Here is a 19,575-nt window from a genome sequence, read left to right as displayed (position 1 = left end):
TTATTTAAGAAAGCGCTATAGTGGAGATCAGGTTCGTGACCTGAATAAATTGGTGAGGCTTAGGGGTAAGGTTCGCTCGGTTGAAAGCAGAGTTTCTTTTCTAGTCGGTTGTTTAAATGCAGGGGTCGTTCCTAATGATGTGGCTACTAGGGTAGCAAGGAGTAGGGCAAGGCATAGTTTATATATGGAAAGGGCTTTTCTGATAGACGATATTAATAAGGAGAAATGCAAATGTGATTATTTAAAGAGTTGTCTTGTGAGACAAATGGTGGTTGTTAAGGGTTTTCTATCAAAGTGTGATTACATACGGTATTGTGCATATTTAGGAGATATTCGATTCAAAAAAATGGACTGTTGAATGGGTAGATAACGAAGAGAAATTGAAGCGGCTAACACGCAAAAGATACGGTCACATCCATGCTGCTGCATCACATGTAACAAATCTTTCGTCGTATCAACTCTCTGCAGTCGAGTTAGATGTACTATCTAGAGGTCCTAAGTTTGGAATTCCCCCCAGTAAGTTAAATAAAGAGGATATATTTGCAGACGTTGACACCTGACGAGTAGTCTGCCGAAATGCATAGTGTCTCTTTCTAGCTGTAAGTAACGGTTCCTTTGAATTGTTGGGTTAGTGTTCTGGTTAAAACAGTTCTTTTAAGAACTATTACATTGTTATTATCACCATTCACCATGTATTTGCTATTTTGAAACCCATCTATTGTCATTTTGTGAACTTTTGACGCAAACAAATATTTTAAAATGTCTATCTTACAACAAGTCTAACAGTTATAGACAAAAAAAATCACGTGTACTATCACGTGAAAAAGTGAGCTTTTCACTCTAAGTAGGCGTAATTTCTAAAGACATACCTAGCAAAACGTTTTTATGTCATCATCTGTGTTACGAATAAGATAAATAGATAGATGACTTTATGAATGAGGAAAAAATTTCTTCTTGATAAAAGCCAAGTTAGATAAAATTAAAATCATTCCGCATTTATGATATGCATAACTGAAATTCTATGACGTGTCATTATTTTAACACATCCTGTTGATTTTTTAGACTTGTTGTATGAATAATATTTGAAATGAACCATCGAAATATTTGATTAATTACATCGTATTGCTGGTGATGATGCTGGAAAGTTCAGTGTTTTCCAACGTTAAATTATCTAAAATTTATTTGTGATTGTTTAAAAAACCCATCAATATCAACGAATGTTATTCATATCAAAAATGCCTTTCAACAAAGACACAGAAAGGACACAAAAATAGTGATCATGCAAATCTGTAGCAACTAATTGTTCCATAGATATCTAACGCAAAATTAGCGAAATATAAAGATCTAGATAATAAACTTCATACTCTTTTTTGATGTGAATATTTTCGTCCTATATTGTATAAAATGTTGTACACGTTATGATAAAAGCCATGTTAGAAAAAGTAAAATTATTATACATAATGACATGCACATCTAACATTCTTTCTGTTAAAGAACTTCATATAAGTTATACTATAATGATCAACTATGTCATGTGATGTTGCTTTACTCTGTTCTGTTCGTACTGCCTTTTAGCGCACACGCTGTTGTTGTTAACTATAATAAATATATCCAAATCAATCAATGGATGTTTTCATTCTTTACCTAAATATTCTTAACACTTTGACGTGTCATTATTTTGACTAAACACATTAATTTAATAAACTTTGCTGTATTAATATAATTTGAAATAAACGATTGGAGTAAATTGCTATTGATGTGAGAAAAGTCGTATTTTCCACGTGTAATGTATCCAAAATTTATCTTTGTTTGAAAATCCCACCAAAATAAAGAAATTTATCCATATAAAACATACATAACACTAATTTATAAGTTATATTTAACTACAATGTTCGTGACATCAAAACAAAACAATTGATACATGGGCACAAAACATTAAATCAGAAGGTTAGAATACACCAATACATAACGGCGAGTAAACTTTAAAATCAACATACCTTCACAATTTCGAAAAGATTAAAAACGACGCAACCAACTATATGATGTGTTTGCTTTTGCTTGATAATAAAGAAATTGGAATGTTCAATAAATGCTTGATTTTAATCACCTGCTGTTTTTATTGTAAAATATTGAATTCTGTTCATACCCAATTAAATATGAAATGCAAATTTTTTATTTTAGCTATGACTGAATTAAACACAAAGAAGTTTTGACTTGGAAGCTTTATGCCAATAAACCTTTCACAGTTTACTATAATTTATTTCAATTATTGAACATCCTGACTTACATGCAAACTAACTGAAATAATCATAAAGGAAGACGGGGCAGCCAGCATTTTACAAAAAAGAAAGATCAAAAATTAAGATTTAAAATTCAAGAAGTCAATAAAATCAATAAACAGAGCATTTCTGAAATTGTCAGCGTTCCAACTTTGAAACGTGGTCAATGAAGTTTTGTCATTTTGTAAACTTTTGATCCGGATAAACAAATAATTTGATCAGGGGCGTGAGAAGCAATTAAAAGTTGGAGGAGTCAAGATTTTAGGGGCAGTCTTTATTTAAACAGGAAATTTCAGAGTAATTAATCTCGAAGTCTCTAATTTTGAATAATTTTGTCACATCTCAGTAATCAGAGATACTTCAAAGTTGATAGCGTTTGGACTTGACAGTTCCTCATGCAAAGTTTAGTCATTTTGTGAACTTTTGACGCAAACAAATATTTTAAATAGTCTATCTTACAACAAGTGTAAAAATTATAGACCAGGAAAAAATCACGTGTACTATCACGTGAAGATGTGCGCTTTTCACTCCAAGTAGGCGCAATTTCTAAAGACATACCTAGCAAAACGTTTTTATGTCATCATCTGTGGTAGGAATAAGATAAATAGATAGATGACTATATAAATGACGAAAAAGTTCTTCTTGATAAAAGCCATGTTAGATAAAGTTAAAATCATTCCGCATTTATGATATGCATATACTGAAATTCTGTGACGTGTCATAATTTTGATTCATTTTGTTGATTTTTTAGCCCTGCCGTACCAATGATATTTGAAAAGACTAGTGAAATTAATTGTTGGTGACAATGCAAGAAAGGTCAGTATTTTGAAATGATAAATTATCCAATGTGTTATTTGGAAAATCCCACCAAAGTCAACAGATGTATCAATATAAAACATATGAAGTGTGAATTCCACCACGAAAATGACATTCAGGTTTTTTATGACAAATATAACAAAATTCTAGACATAAGAACAAACAATGACAGTATGACAGGTGAACTTCATAATCAACATACCTTAACAAATTTAGAAATATATAAGACGACGCAACCAGCTACGTGATGCCTTTGCTTCTGTTTGATGATAAAGAAATTGGAATGTTCACTAAATGTTCAATTTTAATCACCTGCTGTTTTTATTGTAAAATATTGAATTCTGTTCATAACAGCGAGACGATAAAATGAGATGAGCAAATTTTATATTTTAGCTATAATTGAAATATATACGACAGGGATTGATTTAGAAATTTTATTGCAAATTCAATTTCAGTTCAACTCAATCAACTCATAAATGTTGTACACATTTAACTATTATTAATTTTCAGTATTGACATGGGTGTACAGGACCAAAACATCAGGATGCGGACATTATTTTGCTCGACGAAAGCGGAAATCCTTTACATGCAGTGTCGTAGTTAGACATGAAGAAAGACATGAACTTCTGGGGAGCATATTTTCTAACGTCAAACGCGTGAGCCTTTCTAGCGAGGTCTATAAAGTCATGCTCACCTTTGGAAAATTTCTAAACCCCATCTAATCCCAAAAAGGTGATTACGATGACTTGGTATAAGGGTTTGATTATAAAACCTTTGATTGGCTAATCTATAATCTAAAACAAATATGGCGGATTCAACTCTCGTCTTTCGTCTTTCAAAAATCTTAATTGACGATATATTTTCTTACTTGGAACAACAGAATGTATTCTGTTAGGACTGTAGATGCAGATTTTTACGTGGGAAAACCTATAGATGGCTTAGATATTTTGTTTTCTAAATTTCGCGAGGCGAATGTTAACCGTGTTCCAGTTTTGACGATATTTGGCTCAACTCCTGGTGGACAGAAAACTTGTGTTCATATTCATCAAGTATTTCCTTACTTATACATACCTTACGATGGAACTAAACCCACAGATAAATATCTGAAACAATTTACGACAAGTGCAGACTTTGCTGTTCAAGTTGCGTTTGGTAGAACATCATCTTCTATGAAATACGTTCATAAAACTGAAATTGTTAAAAAAATGTAAGTTATTTTCCTTGTTTTCTCCTCATGTTGACAAAGCTTACTATTATTAAATCCTTTTTACTCTCTTCTTTACATCACAATACAAAATCTTCTATTTTCGACCCAATAACGTTTCAATATTATTCACCCGAAATGATTTTATTTTTTAGACCATTTTATGGGTATCATGAGAACGAAGAAGAGTTTATTAAGATGGAGTTGTACAATCCAAGAATAATTCCCAAGTAAGATATATTTTTCATGTTGTTCTAACATAAAACAGCATCAAAATTTTTCATTTTTTTCAGACTTGTTGATCTTCTTCAGAATGGAGCTATATTGAACAAGTCAATTCAACCGCACGAAGCTCATGTTCCTTATATTCTACAGGTAATTTCTGTTTTTTATTATTAATGAGCAAAAAACACATCTTTGATTGTTATAACCCAGACTGGAGTGGTTAGTTTGTAAACTGTGCACCAGACAGGGGGAAGGCTTGCGAAGTTTGTTGTTTATTTCTTTAGAAATTAATCTCATTCATTGTTTTTCAAAGTAATTGATTAAAGCAATATTTGTATTGTACATAGGAGTATAAAATGGCTGACTTTTCTACTGACATCAGAGATGCAACATTTGCATGTATAGGTGCCCACTTTGCTATAATTATACATCAGATCTCAGGTTCCCAAACATTCCATTATGGATTATAGGTGTAAATTTCATATGCAAAAACCTTTTGTCGATAAAGTGAATGGGTTGAACACATTGTGGAAGTATAGCTGCATGTTTGTTGATGTTGATCATAAAGGATACTACAGTATTGAGAAGGACTGTTGAGGGTAGTCTTGATTGATGTTTTCACGTCTAGATGAGATGATTACTGGTAACAATGTTAAAATGTCATTCAAAACTAATGCCACTGACCTTCTTTAGTCTTTTCCTACCTGGTTGGTCAACTTCTATAGATTTTCACTAAGTTACATTATAAGAATTATATTGAAATATCTTTTATTTTAGTTTCTAATTGATTACGATCTTTATGGTATGAACTTACTTCATCTAAGAAAAGTTCATTTTAGAGGAATTTCTTCAAAAACAGGAAAGTTTCATTATTGATTTTTTCAGCATTCTATAAAAATCTAACACCACAAATGATTATTTACCATCAAATTGAATTTTATAGATAAAAATCTTTCATATAATAATAAATCAATTCCACTTCATGGTTCATCTCCAAATTCATTTCTCAATTTTCCTTCATCTCAACACTGGAATGAAGACACTATTCCTAGGTTTGTCTGATTCATATATTTTACACTTGAAGATTAATTTAAACCAAAAGGATTTATGTAAATCCTTAATCCTAAATTTGACACATGTGCGTATGATTTATCCCAAGATTTAGAGTCAATTCTTAATCCAGATTACAGAATTTACATTTAAAAAATTAGTTTAACTTTGGAATGATTCTTTGTGATAACTATCTTTACAGTTGATATTCATCATTTTAATGTTTGTTATTTGTCATTATTAAGAAATTTATGCCTGGATCCTACTGTGAAAAAAGTCAGTCGTTGTGAACTTGAAGTTGATGTAATTGCTGAAGACATCTTGAATCAAATAAATGTTGAAAGTAAAATTTACTTATCTTTATGTCTTCATTTTACTGTTTATACATCTTTAATGAGTTTATTATGTTTATGAAGGTTGTATTGGTCATAATCCTGGTATAACTGCTATGTGGGAAGATGAAAGACAACGAAGATGAGATAATGGACTATCTTCACAAGTTGCTCTTCCTGTTTCACAAGGTAAGGTACAAAAAATACATTTCATGTATTTTATATTGTCATGGTATTTATGATTTATGAGGCTCTGACTTATATATCCCAAAATGCAGCTGTTTTCTAGTGCATAAAATTTCATGTTTTCTTAAGTTTAAACATTGTCATCGTTACATGAAGATGTGTACAACTGCTCCTTTATTAATTTTCTTTTACTTAACAGTTAACAATACGTTGGTAAAAATTCAACTTTTTTTGTCGTTAGATCGTATTCAGTGTGCGAATTAGTTGAGAAAAAACGATGTGCAATTTTTTTGACAAAAGTGTTTCTTTAGTTGGCATAATGAAGTCGATACTACGTTATTTATTACACAGCGCTAATTGCTAAATTCATATTTTTAAACGTGAACAAATTCATATGATTTACGACAGTGTTTTTCGTTAAAACCGATGATCCAGTTACAAATGTACGAGAGCAATTTTTTGCGCATGCTATTCTCTCCTCTTTTTTTGTGCAAAAGTGAAAAGAGAATAAGCGAATATACTTTTTCTTTCTGATTATTAACAGTAACGTCCTTGATGTTTACTTACGATAAAAAACATCATATTTATTCAAGGTTGCCAGTTTGGCTTAATAATTTGAGCCAAATTTCGCTTCTTTTTCTCAAGTTAGACTTATTTAAAATCGAAATTCCCTTTGGTTTATTTTTCAAATTTGGCTTATTTTAGTTTTTTTTTGTCTTCTTTTAAGAATCAAAATCAAAATGTTTCCTGATTTTACTGAAAATACTCAAAATAGCTATGATGCCAAAAAACAGTACGTCTCTTGGCTTGGCTTCGCGAACGAAGATTTTATGAAGGGGGCTGTCCACGTCAACTACAGGCACGCTGTCCACGTCGACTACAGGCACGCTGTCCACGTCGACTACTGGCACGCTGTCCACGTCGACTACAGGCACACTGTCCACGTCAACTACAGGCACACTGTCCACGTCGACTACAGGCACGCTGTCCACGTCGACTACTGGCACGCTGTCCACGTCGACTACAGGCACACTGTCCACGTCGACTACAGGCACACTGTCCACGTCGACTACAGGCACGCTGTCCACGTCGACTACTGGCACGCTGTCCACGTCGACTACAGGCACACTGTCCACGTCGACTACTGGCACGCTGTCCACGTCGACTACAGGCACGCTGTCCACGTCGACTACAGGCACACTGTCCACGTCCGCTACAGGCACGCTGTCCACGTCAACTACAGGCACACTGTCCACGTCGACTACAGGCACTGTCCACGTCGACTACAGGCACACTGTCCACGTCGACTACAGGCACGCTGTCCACGTCAACTACAGGCACACTGTCCACGTCGACTACAGGCACACTGTCCACGTCGACTACAGGCACACTGTCCACGTCGACTACAGGCACGCTGTCCACGTCGACTACAGGCACACTGTCCACGTCGACTACTGGCACGCTGTCCACGTCGACTACAGGCACGCTGTCCACGTCGACTACAGGCACACTGTCCATGTCCACTACAGGCACGCTGTCCACGTCGACTACAGGCACACTGTCCACGTCGGCTACAGGCACGCTGTCCACGTCGACTACAGGCACGCTGTCCACGTCGACTACTGGCACGCTGTCCACGTCGACTACAGGCACGCTGTCCACGTCGACTACAGGCACGCTGTCCACGTCGACTACAGGCACACTGTCCACGTGGACTACAGGCACACTGTCCACGTCGACTACAGGCACGCTGTCCACGCATCAGGCACACTGTCCACGTCGACTACTGGCACGCTGTCCACGTCGACTACAGGCACACTGTCCACGTCGACCTCAGGCACGCTGTCCACGTCGACTACAGGCACACTGTCCACGTCGACTACAGGCACACTGTCCACGTCGACTACAGGCACACTGTCCACGTCGACTACAGGCACGCTGTCCACGTCGACTACAGGCACGCTGTCCACGTTTACAGGCACACTGTCCACGTCAACTACAGGCACACTGTCCACGTCGACTACAGGCACGCTGTCCACGTCGACTACTGGCACGCTGTCCACGTCGACTACAGGCACACTGTCCACGTCGACTACAGGCACGCTGTCCACGTCGACTACTGGCACGCTGTCCACGTCGACTACAGGCACGCTGTCCACGTCGACTACTGGCACACTGTCCACGTCGACTACAGGCACACTGTCCACGTCGACTACAGGCACACTGTCCACGTCGACTACAGGCACACTGTCCACGTCGACTACAGGCACACTGTCCACGTCGACTACAGGCACCCTGTCCACGTCGACTACAGGCACACTGTCCACGTCCACTACAGGCACGCTGTCCACGTCGACTACAGGCACACTGTCCACGTCGGCTACAGGCACGCTGTCCACGTCGACTACAGGCACGCTGTCCACGTCGACTACTGGCACGCTGTCCACGTCGACTACAGGCACGCTGTCCACGTCGACTACAGGCACGCTGTCCACGTCGACTACAGGCACGCTGTCCACGTCGACTACAGGCACGCTGTCCACGTCGACTACAGGCACGCTGTCCACGTCGACTACAGGCACGCTGTCCACGTCGACTACAGGCACGCTGTCCACGTCGACTACTGGCACGCTCGTGGCTGACAAGTCCGATGCGAGACAAACAAGTTCGGCCGCAGCGGCTACAGTCAAAGGTCACGTCAAGTAAGGCTGCTGAAGCTTCCCGGTTCTTCCTCCTGCGGCGTTTCTCCTTCAAGTTCTCTGTACGAGAGTCCTCAAAGGAGGAGACAGCCTGGTGGACAGTACGACGCCAGGCATCACGGTCAGCAGCAAGAATAGACCACTGGCGGTGGTCGATATGGCAGGCTCCGAGGGACTTCTTCAGAGAGTCTTTGTAGCGTTTCTTCGGTGCCCCTCTGTCATGGTGGCCAGTGGAAAGTTCGCCATACAAGGCAATTTTGGGCTGGCGCTGATCATCCATTCTGGAAACGTGCCCTGCCCAACGTAGCTGCGACTTCAGTAGCATGGCCTAGATGCTGGTGATCTCCGCCTGTTTGAAGACATCAACATTGGTGAAGTAGTCACTCCAGTGAATGTTGAGGATGGTGCGGAGACAGCGCTGATGGAAGCGCTCAAGGAGGCGTAGGTGGTGACGGTAGATTACCCACGACTCAGAGCCGTACAAGAGGGTGGTGAGTACGAAGGCTCTGTACACGCTGATCTTGGTGCATTTCTTCAAAGAATTGTTGTTCCACACTCTGTTATACAGTCTGCCAAAAGCGCTGCTTGCCTTGGCCAGTCTGTTCTCGAGCTCCCTGTCGATCTTCGCATCTGATGTGATAACACACCCCAGGTAGGTGAACTGGTGAACGCTTTTCAGCTCAGTCTCGCCGATGGTAATGTGAGGAGGGCGGTACTCTGCCCAAGGTGCGGGCTGATGGAGGACTTCCGTCTTTTCAAGCTGACGTCGAGTCCGAAGAGCTGGTTAGCCTCTGCAAAACAGGACGTGAGGCGCTGCAGGTAACAGTACGTAACGGTTTACAAAACATCGCAAATGCAAAAATTGACATTAATAATGTATTACATCCCTATTGTCATAAGCATGTAAGCAACATGTATGTTGACTGTAGACAGACTTACCAGTCTCAAAGTGACAACGTCTTTGAATTTGATGACATTGTGTCAACATGGATTTTAATGTCGTGCAGCGCACTCGTTTATAAAGTAAAGATCAGTAAAGATTAAGCTTGAAAACTTTTTTCAATTTATGTGGTAGTAATCAATAATGAAGTTTTTTGCATATCGTTTGAAAAAGTGATGTGCAACTGTTTTCATTTTAGCTAAAACGATGTGTAAATTGCACATTGCACACCGTTAATTTGCACACTGGTATTGAAACACCTGTATTGAATCTTGAGAAAGAATTTAAACAAAGAATCAAAGAAATTATTGATGAACGAAACAAAGTGATGTAAGATATGATCTTGTGATGTTTTATGATTTAACTTTATGTTTTTATAAACTTCAAATAAACTTGCAGTCAAAGTGAGTTGGACACAATGGAAAAATCTCTTTCACCCGAAGACTTTAAAGAATTGTCTCAAAGTATTTTGTCACAAGGCAAGCAACTGCAGTGTGAAGCAGCAATAAACCAAGGTTCTGATGATTTTTGGCAACTTATTTCAAGTTATAATCATACAATAGATTATTTCTATTTTCTTCTCTTTTAGATGTGGGTGTGGATAGTCCAGTTGTTGATCAGTCAGTTAAAGATGTACTACAAGCCAGCCAGGCCAGCAATTCATGTATTATTCACCAAAAATAATTTTTTCTCTCTCAAGGACTTAAATTTTTGTTAATATAAGACATTTATTTAGCTGGAGAGTTGGATAAAGAATTGGTGGAGATTTTAATGAGTTTGGATAAGGATGACAATGAAACACTGCTGCATGAATATTCTCATATTGCGGGCTCACAAAGTAAGACTGAACACTCCATTATATGAATATTGTATTGAGATCAAAACTACCATAATTAGACATGGATATCAATGGTGATTGTGTACAGTTGCATTTATGTTTAGTAAAATTTCTCTTATATGAAGTTTTTCAATCAATCTTTTTTATTTTATTGTTTATTGAGAAGGTAGTGATGATGAACATGATGAAGATATTGATGAAGATAAAGAATCAATATCAATGTCACAGCCATTTTGGAAAGATGATGAAGAGCAACATGATTCCCAAAGGTAAAAGTATCCATTTTTGTTTATAAAATAAAGACAGAAAAATGCGTGCGTTGATTTGTCTATAGTTGAGTTAACATTAGCAAACTTGGCATGAGCGAACCTATCTGAGCTCAATCTATTGAAATCAATCTAAGAAAATTTCCAAATCAATCATGAATACATGTTACGGGAAAAACATTGTTTTTAATTTGTCTGTTTTGTATTATCGTTGTTTTATAAAAGAAGTAAAAGATGTTTTTCGTGTTTACACAGGCTTATGCAAACCTCGGAGACGTTTGTGAGAACTTTGGAGCAGGTACAAGCCTTTGACTCTGGTCATCATTGATCGAGTTCTCCCAAAGGTCTCCTTTTCATAATCCTGTACAAACACTGTAAACATCTTAAATAAAAAACAATCAATCTTCTCTAAAGTTTTGAGTAGCTGTCTTCTTCAATTGCAGTTCGGAGGATGAAGAGGAAATGGACTGGAAACCACCTTTACGTTTGTCTTAATGGATGGTCCTGGTGATGACGAGGACTGCGGGGGACACGTGTAGTCAATCAATTTTCACTCCGCGAGAGAATCTCGAAACACTAAACACGCGTGTTTGCGTGTAATCTCGCGTGTCTGGATGTAAGATTTGGCTTTAATTATTTGCTTCAGGTAGCGTTCCATGTTCAATGGTAACAACATACATCATCTTAATGTAATTTTATTTGTTTAATTCCCACGCAGGCAGAAAGTTCTCTCTCATCCTAAATGTACAGCAGCCGTTCGACAAACATCATTTAGTAAAGATGGAATGTAAATTTTACATGTTACGTTTCATCTCACGGGAACAATTTCTTTGTTTACCCATGTAAAATTATTGTTTTTTGAACATTTTTCAAAGTCAAGGAAAGCATGTGAAAAGAACATAGATAACATTTTCATAATGATAAAATAACATGTTTTTCTCATTAAAACTTTCACTTTGCGAAGATATTTTACTATTTGTTTTCCTGTGGCACATTTTTCATTTATCTACCAAGAGCCCATTTCCAACGCGAAATTGAAAGTGACCGTTTTCGTTCATTGGTCATTGAGAAAAAGTTTTTTGCGAGATTTTAGAGTTGATTTCACAGTATTTACACCTTGTAAATTGTCAAGTTTCTTAGAGCAAAGTCCACTATGACTGGATGGTAAATAATTTGCACAGCGAATATTTAACTTTCAACAACCTTAGCGGTAGTCATTTGACTTTGAATTTTCTGTTGAAGTAAAACACACGAATTTAAACATGTTAACGTTTCTTTAATTGACGTCATAACTAAAATTATTATTGTGATTGGCTCCTTAGGAGCATGTCACCTTTCACAACAAGTAATCCTTTCAAACATTGCATTTTAATGCGCCCAATGCATTTAAAACAAAAGATAATGAGATAAAATTCCTTATTATCTTTTGTCTTAAATACATTCGGCACATGCAAAATGCAATGTTTGAAACAGGCCTTAAAAACGCATTGAAGGATTACTTGTTGTCTTTGTGAAAGGTGACATGATCCTAACAATTATAATAATTGACGTCAATTAAAACATGTTCGTGTGTTTTACTTCAACAGAAAATTACTCACTTTAACGTTGTAGGAAGAAAGGTAAATCCTATCTTTTTACTGACGAATACTGAAGTATGAGTTACATGGGATAATGAACTGGTCTTAGTGTTGGCCTCGTAATTTGAAAGCTTTCACTGTAAAATGCTTTCATCACGATTATAAGCCTTTGATCTTGTGAAACTTGTTACATCGTTCAAACTCAACTCACTAAAGCTATTCGTGCAATGAAGGTGAATGTTCTACCGTTTAAATAGTCAAACAGAAAACATATAACAATTTGCTCATTCTCAATATATCTGATTAAGAATTTAAAACGCAAACTAACGTCATATGCAGAGTTATTCATCATGAAATCTCATACATGTGTTTCATATTTTCTTATATTGTAGATCCCACAAGAATGGAGTTGTGAAAGTCCCTTTACCACCTGTGTCATTCACTTCAATTACTCTTACTAGTTTGTCATTACTCATGTGTCATGGTGATTCATGGCCAAGAATGTTCATTGTAGTTTGGATTCTTTGTTGATGTCAGTTGTTTGTTCATATAATGATGATGGGCCCCATTGTTATATGAACCCACTTAAAAGTGGTCAACTGATACTCACAGAAGATCAACTCTGCACTAAGCATTCTTTGAGTAATGATAAAACTGGGGTATTGAAGGGCGGTCCCTTTTCCTTCGCTTGAAGTTACCATAACAGTGCATTGTGAATTGTTGTCTATCAAAATGGCGATTCATCATATCAGTAGCTTCTTTATTGGTTGATGATGCTCCTTACTTCGTGTATGGAATGGTATCGACATGTTGAATGGACATCGCATAACGGCATATGTACGTATGAACATTTACATTGAAGTGATTGCACTATAAAAATGGACTACATTCTACGAAGATGGAAAACAAGCGAGTGGAAAAACACGATCTATATCTTGTGGTTTGTAAGTTGAGTAGATATAAGTGTTAAAATTAACTTGTATGAGTAACTGCATGAGATAGTTAAAAAGGATCCTGATGGTCTATCTTTATAATTTGAAACTTAACCATGAAAAACACCCAACTTAAAAAGTGTCGATAAAAGATGTCACTTGCTGTGAGAAAATAGCTGGCTTTCACTCGCTACTTTTTAGTAATTTTATTTAACGTTTATTAAGAAAATTGCAATGATGCAAGTAGGGTTCATTGAATTACTAAGATAAAAATTTTACAATTAATTTCAACGATACAACGTAAAAACTACGCGGTGAAAAAAAAGGAAGAGACCGACCAAGTCGCCTGGATCAAACTGACCAGGACAACCCTTGGAAATCAGGTATTAAAGTTTTGTTCTTTTCAATATAATTAATTTCTGTTTTTGTTCCTTCATTATGCTGACATTTATAACGTGTTTTTTATAGAGTAGCTATGTCTGTAGGCCTTCTAACTGGACAATGAATGAACGACGAAGTCGGGCAGAAACACCAAGAAACAAACGTCGTTATTATAAGATTCACACTTGCTAATTTATTTATCCATAATGTCTATCAGTATAACGCATTTTCAAATTCGACCGTTAAAAATTCCGTATAACTAAATGTTCACAATTGTTTAATTTTCTGACAAAAGACACGAGTGAAAGCCAGCTATCAATTAATGAGGCAACATAGAAAGATTTAACGGAAAAGTCTAGCAGACATCAAAAATCATTTTTATGCAAGTCATAACGTCTCTTTAGTCATTTCATTTTTAATTGTTATGGGCAGTTGAATGGTCAGGTCCCTACGTATTGAATAATTTTTATACATGATTTATATATGGCTGCTATTAGTTTTCGTTTTTCGTCTGTTGATTACAATTTTTGTTAACACTGCACTATTTCATTTTTGTGCTCTACAAAAGTTTGCGTTTCTTTTGTACGAACAAAAAATATTTGCTGTGTCAATAGGGTAGTCAGCCCACATTTTTATTGCTCCGTAAATTTAAATTTTTTATACGACTGTATAAGACGCACGATCTGACTACGCTGCATGTTAAAGTAGATCATCGGGATCATTGAAAACAACAAAAATATAAAACATCATAAAACACTACAAAAATTTGAGGCAATTCTTCTAAATTTTTTATTTTTCTTTTATTGGAGGGTTTTTTACCGGATCCGCCAGTTTTCCCTCCCATTTCGTTTTGGTTTGGAAAAAAAACAGTGTCCACATTTGGGGCCAAGTGAAGCCATTTGTCATAACATTATTTATCGTAGTTATCATGAATATTCACGTTTCTTTTCATTTCTTGGCTTTTGGGTACATCTCCCAAAACACTGCGTTTATTAAATACAATGGCATACATTTAAAAAATGCAATTCATACATGTTGGTAGCCTGCAATTATTTAGCTACTGAATGAAGTAGATTTAATCAACATAGTCAAAATAAAATTATATATTTAATATTATTTTACGTCAAACTTTTTCAAGATTTGAAAATGCCATTTAGTTTTATGATCAAGTAATTTTCTAACCCTGGAATCCAATGTTCTACACAGTAAAAATAGATTGGTCAAAATGACCAAAAAAAATTGGTCATTTGAATGCACCTGAGAAGAACAATTTTTATAGGTCAAAACAACCAATTCCTAAATTGGTCAAAATACCAAAAACAAAAAGGTTAAATTTACCAATTTATTTGACCAATTTTATTTGGTTGTTTTTACCATTAAATAAGCATTTTTTTCAGGTGCATATCCATGACCATTTGACCAATATAGAGGATCTTTTTAACTAAGCTAAAGAAAATCAATCACACAATTATAAATAGCACATTTTTTGCAAACACAGAATACTTAAAATCTCTACTACATGCCATTAATTAACACTACAAAAGTTTTCTACTTCATAGAAGAAATAAAATGATCGACAAAAGTTGGCAATTGAGCCTTACAATTGCATTTGAATTTAAAAGCAAATGTTCTAAAAGAATAAATACATTTTGCAATGTCCATTAACGCCTTTAGGATACTCAGCATTAAAAGTATAAAAGAACTAAGTAAAATAATAACTGCGTTGACAATATTTTCCGTTTTCAGCTTTGCCACAATCATCCCTCAGCCACCAACATTATTGAATGAATGTTTCTTAATGTTCCTGTTGATAGGAGTCTAGGAGACGAACTTTTGTTAATGATCTCTTGAACTTCCCCCAAGCTTTTACCCTTCAACAGAGATAAAATTATTTATCAATTTTTTCACACATTTATGCAGAAAATATTATTTGTGACAATATCAACTCTTACATCAACAATGTCCCAAAATAGCTTTTTGTTCATATCTCGATGGGTGCATTGGTCATCTAACACATAAGGCAAACATGCCATTATACAGCAGTTCTTGACCTCTAAAATAATCAACATAGCATAGAATGAATATATTACCATTATCACTCTCTAAAGCATTAACACTTCAGTATAAATAGGGATTTTAACTTATTGATTTTTACACCAACCTTTCTCATCTTCAACTGGACAATCCTCCAGCTCTTCAAGGATACTGCTGACATTCTTTTGCTTTGTCTTTTTAATAACAGACAGCATTTTATATTTGTGCAAATTCCATCTTTCCTTCATGTCTTGCACAACATCACTCTTCTCCAAAATATGTCCTAACTCTGCTTTCAGCTGGAAAAAATTCAACCAAAAAACTAATTATCTTTCTCTAAGTAATTGTGATTCAACAGACAGTTTTGCTACAGCATACATACTCATGGACAGCGGCAGATTAATAATTGGCAAAAAACTCATATTCATAAATTCATATGCTACATATAATCTGTTGAATTAAAATTGCTTATAGTACTAGAATCTAGTAAAGTATACCATGCACATATGAATATTACCCTCTCATTAGGCTAACATGCCTGATACTTCAAACCATACCTAAACCATTTTATGTAGAAAACCTGTAAGGCTTCAATTTACCTTTTGAGTAACGTCATTCCAAATACACGTAAACTTCTTGTGAAGTTTTATTCGAGGAATCATCTGATAAATATCATGTGGTTCTAAATTGAAAAAATCCTCGCCGTCGACTTGATTAGCTTTAAAAATATAAGAAGCAAAACGTCAATGAAATTACGTTATTGCTGTTGGCATTCTCTAAAAGCGCTCGACCAAATCTGCCTGCTAGCAAAACGTAAACAAGGTAAGTCATCTATAAATCTAATTTTGAATTATTTTCTACACTAGATTTATGCACGAGACAACAACCCTCACACATGCGACCTACATTTCAGGATGAGACAATACCTTTAAAATCTTTGACAATTTCATCCAATTTGTTGTTTTTCAAAAAAGAATAACGTCAGCGACAGATGATTGTTTGTTCATTTCCATTTTGTCCACAATAAAAAAGTTTAAACGCTTAAATGCACTTCAACAAAGCACAACAAGTTTAGAAACACGCCACGCGACTACATACATCGGCAACAGGCAGTCAGGCACGTGCCGCTTTGCGTAATGGGATGTCATGTGACCAAATCGACCAATCGCCGCAAGTTCTCAACTAATTGAACAAAGAAATGCACTTAATGACACTTAATATTGATCTGATTTTACCATTGAGTTCTATAAGACCTGGAGGGGAAACGTCAACCAAATTGCTATAAATTATTAGCGCGCGGCCGCGAGGTCAAAAACATGGCGGATTTTGGTTGTCAAAGTCAGCGGAAAGACGCGGGCTCATAAAATGAAATTTTTTTCGCACACCCGGATTTGACAACCACAATTGCGATTATATAAAATATCAATGCCAAGCACAAAAACTTTAGAAATTTTATCTTTAAAACATGCTGCAAACTTGTTTGGTATACGGATGCTGAAGTAATGCCAGAAAAGGAAATATTTCATGACACCGGTAAGCAGCAACGTAAGATTGTTTACTATTTAAAGTGTTCAGTGTTTTGTTTTAAGTCAATACTTGAAGTGTGATGGCATATATTTTGTGAATGTTTTTACTCCTAAGTTATAATTTAAGTTATGTTTATCCGGTCTTATTTGTTCTTTACTTAATCGCTTGCTAGACGAGGCAAAGCAACCAGTTCTTATCGAGATATGCTGATATGCATGTCTTAAAACTCCTTGTTTCAACTGAGTTGAAATGGAGGATTTTTTCATGATATTTTTCTGAAAATATGAAGCAAATATTAAGGATAGAGCTGTATTAAAATCAAATGCAGTGCAGGATTAATTAATGAGCTCTTTGGTACATGTCGTACAATAAAAAATACCTGTATTAAACAGCTAGCCTGGACAATTTGACAGATTATGGACAATCATGATGATGGTGTGTAAAGGTTTGCTTTATGCTAAAAGTTTTATAAATGCCATCTGGTGTTTCTGTAAATGAATTGTTTGTTACACAGTGTAGTAAACAGGTTAGTACATCAAAATCAAGATAAAAACTACTTTGTTCAATAATGTGCCAAATTTTGCTCCTACCTTGAAATATTTGCTCAAGAAAAGCTTATCATGACATGCATGAAACATTAAATATAGTACTGCATCGTCTGACAAAATCCATACGTTTTTCAATTCCAGGTGATTAAAAATTCACATAAGATGCATTGGTTGCAATGAAGTTGAATGTGGAAGAAGCAAAAATTGATGGCAAAGAACTTTTTATGTCTTTTGAAGAATTACGATATCATTTAAAACAATAAGAGTAGCAATCTAGTAAAAGAAGCGACATCTGTCTTCAACATGAGACTTTTCCAATTATGTGTAGTTACTTTGTACAAAATACTATTTTAGATAAACTTGATTTTTAAGTCATTCACTGATATTTTTACCAAAAGACAAAAAGAACAATTCAAAGGCATAATGTAAAATTCAAAAATTTGTCAAGTTGTTTGAACCTAGAAAAAATTAGTATAGGTACTAGTAATTTGTAAGGACACATAAGAAAAGTAGTGCAAGAAGGTTAGCATTTTTGAGAATTAATAAGTTTTTGACATACATTACACAAGGCCATAATATTATAAATAATGTCTGTATAATAACAATTATACAACATGCTAAATATCTTCACCTACATTATAATTATTTAAACAGGTTTGCCTTCACGCAGCAATAAGAAAAGTGTTACGTCAGAGAAACCAATGCACTTTGATTTAAGAAATAGTATTTTCAATGGGAAATTAATGTAGTTCTGTTCAGTAGTAGATCCATGGTTGTCAATAACAATCCGTTTTCTAATATCTTGGCTCAAAACAGAACCAGCAACATGATTATAGAATTTCTGAATTTCGTTCTTTTGCTCTCCTTTATCAGAATATCATAATACTTTATAAGACACCCAGAATCAATCCTACCAAAAAAAACTCAAAAAAATTACATACCTACTTATAATATATTTCCAGTTGACTTAAGTCGTAGGGGTAAGCTAACTTTTCTAACTCCTTTTTGGACATTTTAAGTAAGATTTACCCATCTATTCAAGAAAGACAGTTGCACCAAGCTGTTCACAAACAGTCAAAAACACAAGTATTGCGCATGGGATTATGCATTAAAGCTTAACAACACATTGACAGTGTAAAGAATGCCGTTTGATATTTATTTCTAACATAGCTAAAGCATTACTTGACAAAATATACGTTATTTTACAGTAGATTTACCTCATTTAAATGTGTGTGTCTATTTCACAAAAACCTGAAGCATTATTTACAATATTTTATGCTTGCGGTATCGTGGTTGTTTTCGCTGGTTGTCATTACTTTGAGCAGTGTTAGAGTTCCGGTTTCGGGAGGGAGCGAATGTTAAAAATTTTTCTCAAAGTGGAAGTTTTGACAACCAAAATCCGGGTCGGCACTAGATCATGGTCAACTAACGTACGCGCCCACATATTATTCTTATTATGTCAGCGGTAGGTAGCAATTGACGAATATTCATGTATTCATTATAAGAATGATTTTACCGCACTACACATTGCGTTTGCATATGGCAATAAGGCAAATTGGCAATAGAGAAAGCGAGAAAAGATTACAAAGATTTCAATTCAATTTTGGTGAGATGTACTTTCTTTGAAATGTCTGCCTTGCAGAAGTAATGGATTGATAGTACTTTACAATATAATAACCGTACTTCAAAAATTGCAGATTTACTGGACTTAAGGACAACAAAGTAATGTTATAAAGTAGAA

General features: G+C 35.7%; 3 protein-coding genes and 3 long non-coding RNA genes across 8 annotated transcripts in view; 2 read left to right on the top strand and 4 right to left on the bottom strand.

Moving 5' to 3' along the window:
* The window catches only part of LOC124442036 (DNA polymerase zeta catalytic subunit-like), a 51,944-nt gene extending 40,599 nt beyond the window's left edge, over positions 1-11,345 (top strand). Inside the window, exons 6-7 of the mRNA XM_046992539.1 lie at positions 10,736-10,838; positions 11,279-11,345. Of these exons, the coding sequence (XP_046848495.1) occupies positions 10,736-10,838; positions 11,279-11,330 (155 nt within the window). The 3' untranslated portion in view covers positions 11,331-11,345. The remainder of the gene's footprint in view (positions 1-10,735; positions 10,839-11,278) is intronic.
* LOC124442131 overlaps positions 1-19,575 on the bottom strand; it is a 62,228-nt gene that overhangs the window by 15,454 nt on the left and 27,199 nt on the right. The gene's annotated exons all lie outside the window — the stretch shown is intronic.
* On the bottom strand, positions 1,451-3,358 carry LOC124442140. Its single transcript, XR_006947155.1, has 3 exons — positions 3,298-3,358; positions 1,998-2,057; positions 1,451-1,596 (listed from the first exon to the last, which is right to left on the bottom strand). It is a non-coding gene; the product is annotated as an uncharacterized LOC124442140 (long non-coding RNA).
* Positions 3,896-19,575, top strand: part of LOC124442054 (DNA polymerase zeta catalytic subunit-like) — a 45,838-nt gene continuing 30,158 nt past the window's right edge. The window contains exons 1-7 of one of the 3 annotated variants that reach the window (XM_046992576.1): positions 3,896-4,302; positions 4,455-4,529; positions 4,593-4,674; positions 5,468-5,576; positions 5,820-5,917; positions 5,991-6,095; positions 9,931-10,008. In XM_046992576.1, the coding sequence (XP_046848532.1) occupies positions 3,977-4,302; positions 4,455-4,529; positions 4,593-4,674; positions 5,468-5,576; positions 5,820-5,845 (618 nt within the window). In that variant the 5' untranslated portion in view covers positions 3,896-3,976 and the 3' untranslated portion in view covers positions 5,846-5,917; positions 5,991-6,095; positions 9,931-10,008. Of the gene's footprint in view, positions 4,303-4,454; positions 4,530-4,592; positions 4,675-5,467; positions 5,577-5,819; positions 5,918-5,990; positions 6,096-9,930; positions 10,009-19,575 lie in introns of those variants that run through there. The other 2 variants (XM_046992575.1, XM_046992577.1) reach the window with 2 other exon arrangements.
* On the bottom strand, positions 14,755-15,365 carry LOC124442110. The gene is made up of 2 exons (XR_006947126.1): positions 15,100-15,365; positions 14,755-15,021 (listed from the first exon to the last, which is right to left on the bottom strand). It is a non-coding gene; the product is annotated as an uncharacterized LOC124442110 (long non-coding RNA).
* LOC124442078 lies at positions 15,521-16,659 on the bottom strand. The gene is made up of 3 exons (XM_046992620.1): positions 16,359-16,659; positions 15,887-16,058; positions 15,521-15,778 (listed from the first exon to the last, which is right to left on the bottom strand). The coding sequence occupies exons 1-3, from the start codon at positions 16,419-16,421 to the stop codon at positions 15,630-15,632; spliced, it is 384 nt and encodes a 127-aa protein (XP_046848576.1). The 5' UTR covers positions 16,422-16,659; the 3' UTR covers positions 15,521-15,629.

This window comes from Xenia sp. Carnegie-2017, unplaced genomic scaffold, assembly GCF_021976095.1.
Source record: "Xenia sp. Carnegie-2017 unplaced genomic scaffold, XeniaSp_v1 HiC_scaffold_20, whole genome shotgun sequence".
Lineage (NCBI taxonomy): Eukaryota > Metazoa > Cnidaria > Anthozoa > Malacalcyonacea > Xeniidae > Xenia > Xenia sp. Carnegie-2017.
This window is presented reverse-complemented; position numbering and strand designations above follow the sequence as displayed.

What these genes read in the sequence shown, in the direction of transcription:
- LOC124442078 (XM_046992620.1), bottom strand. Translation starts at nt 16,421, where the DNA reads ATGATTCCTCGAATAAAACTTCACAAGAAGTTTACGTGTATTTGGAAT. An exon ending in GGAATGACGTTACTCAAAAG is followed by an intron (nt 16,059 to 16,358) that starts GTAAATTGAAGC and finishes AATTTTTTCCAG; the next exon opens with CTGAAAGCAGAGTTAGGACA. An exon ending in TCCAGTTGAAGATGAGAAAG is followed by an intron (nt 15,779 to 15,886) that starts GTTGGTGTAAAA and finishes TGATTATTTTAG; the next exon opens with AGGTCAAGAACTGCTGTATA.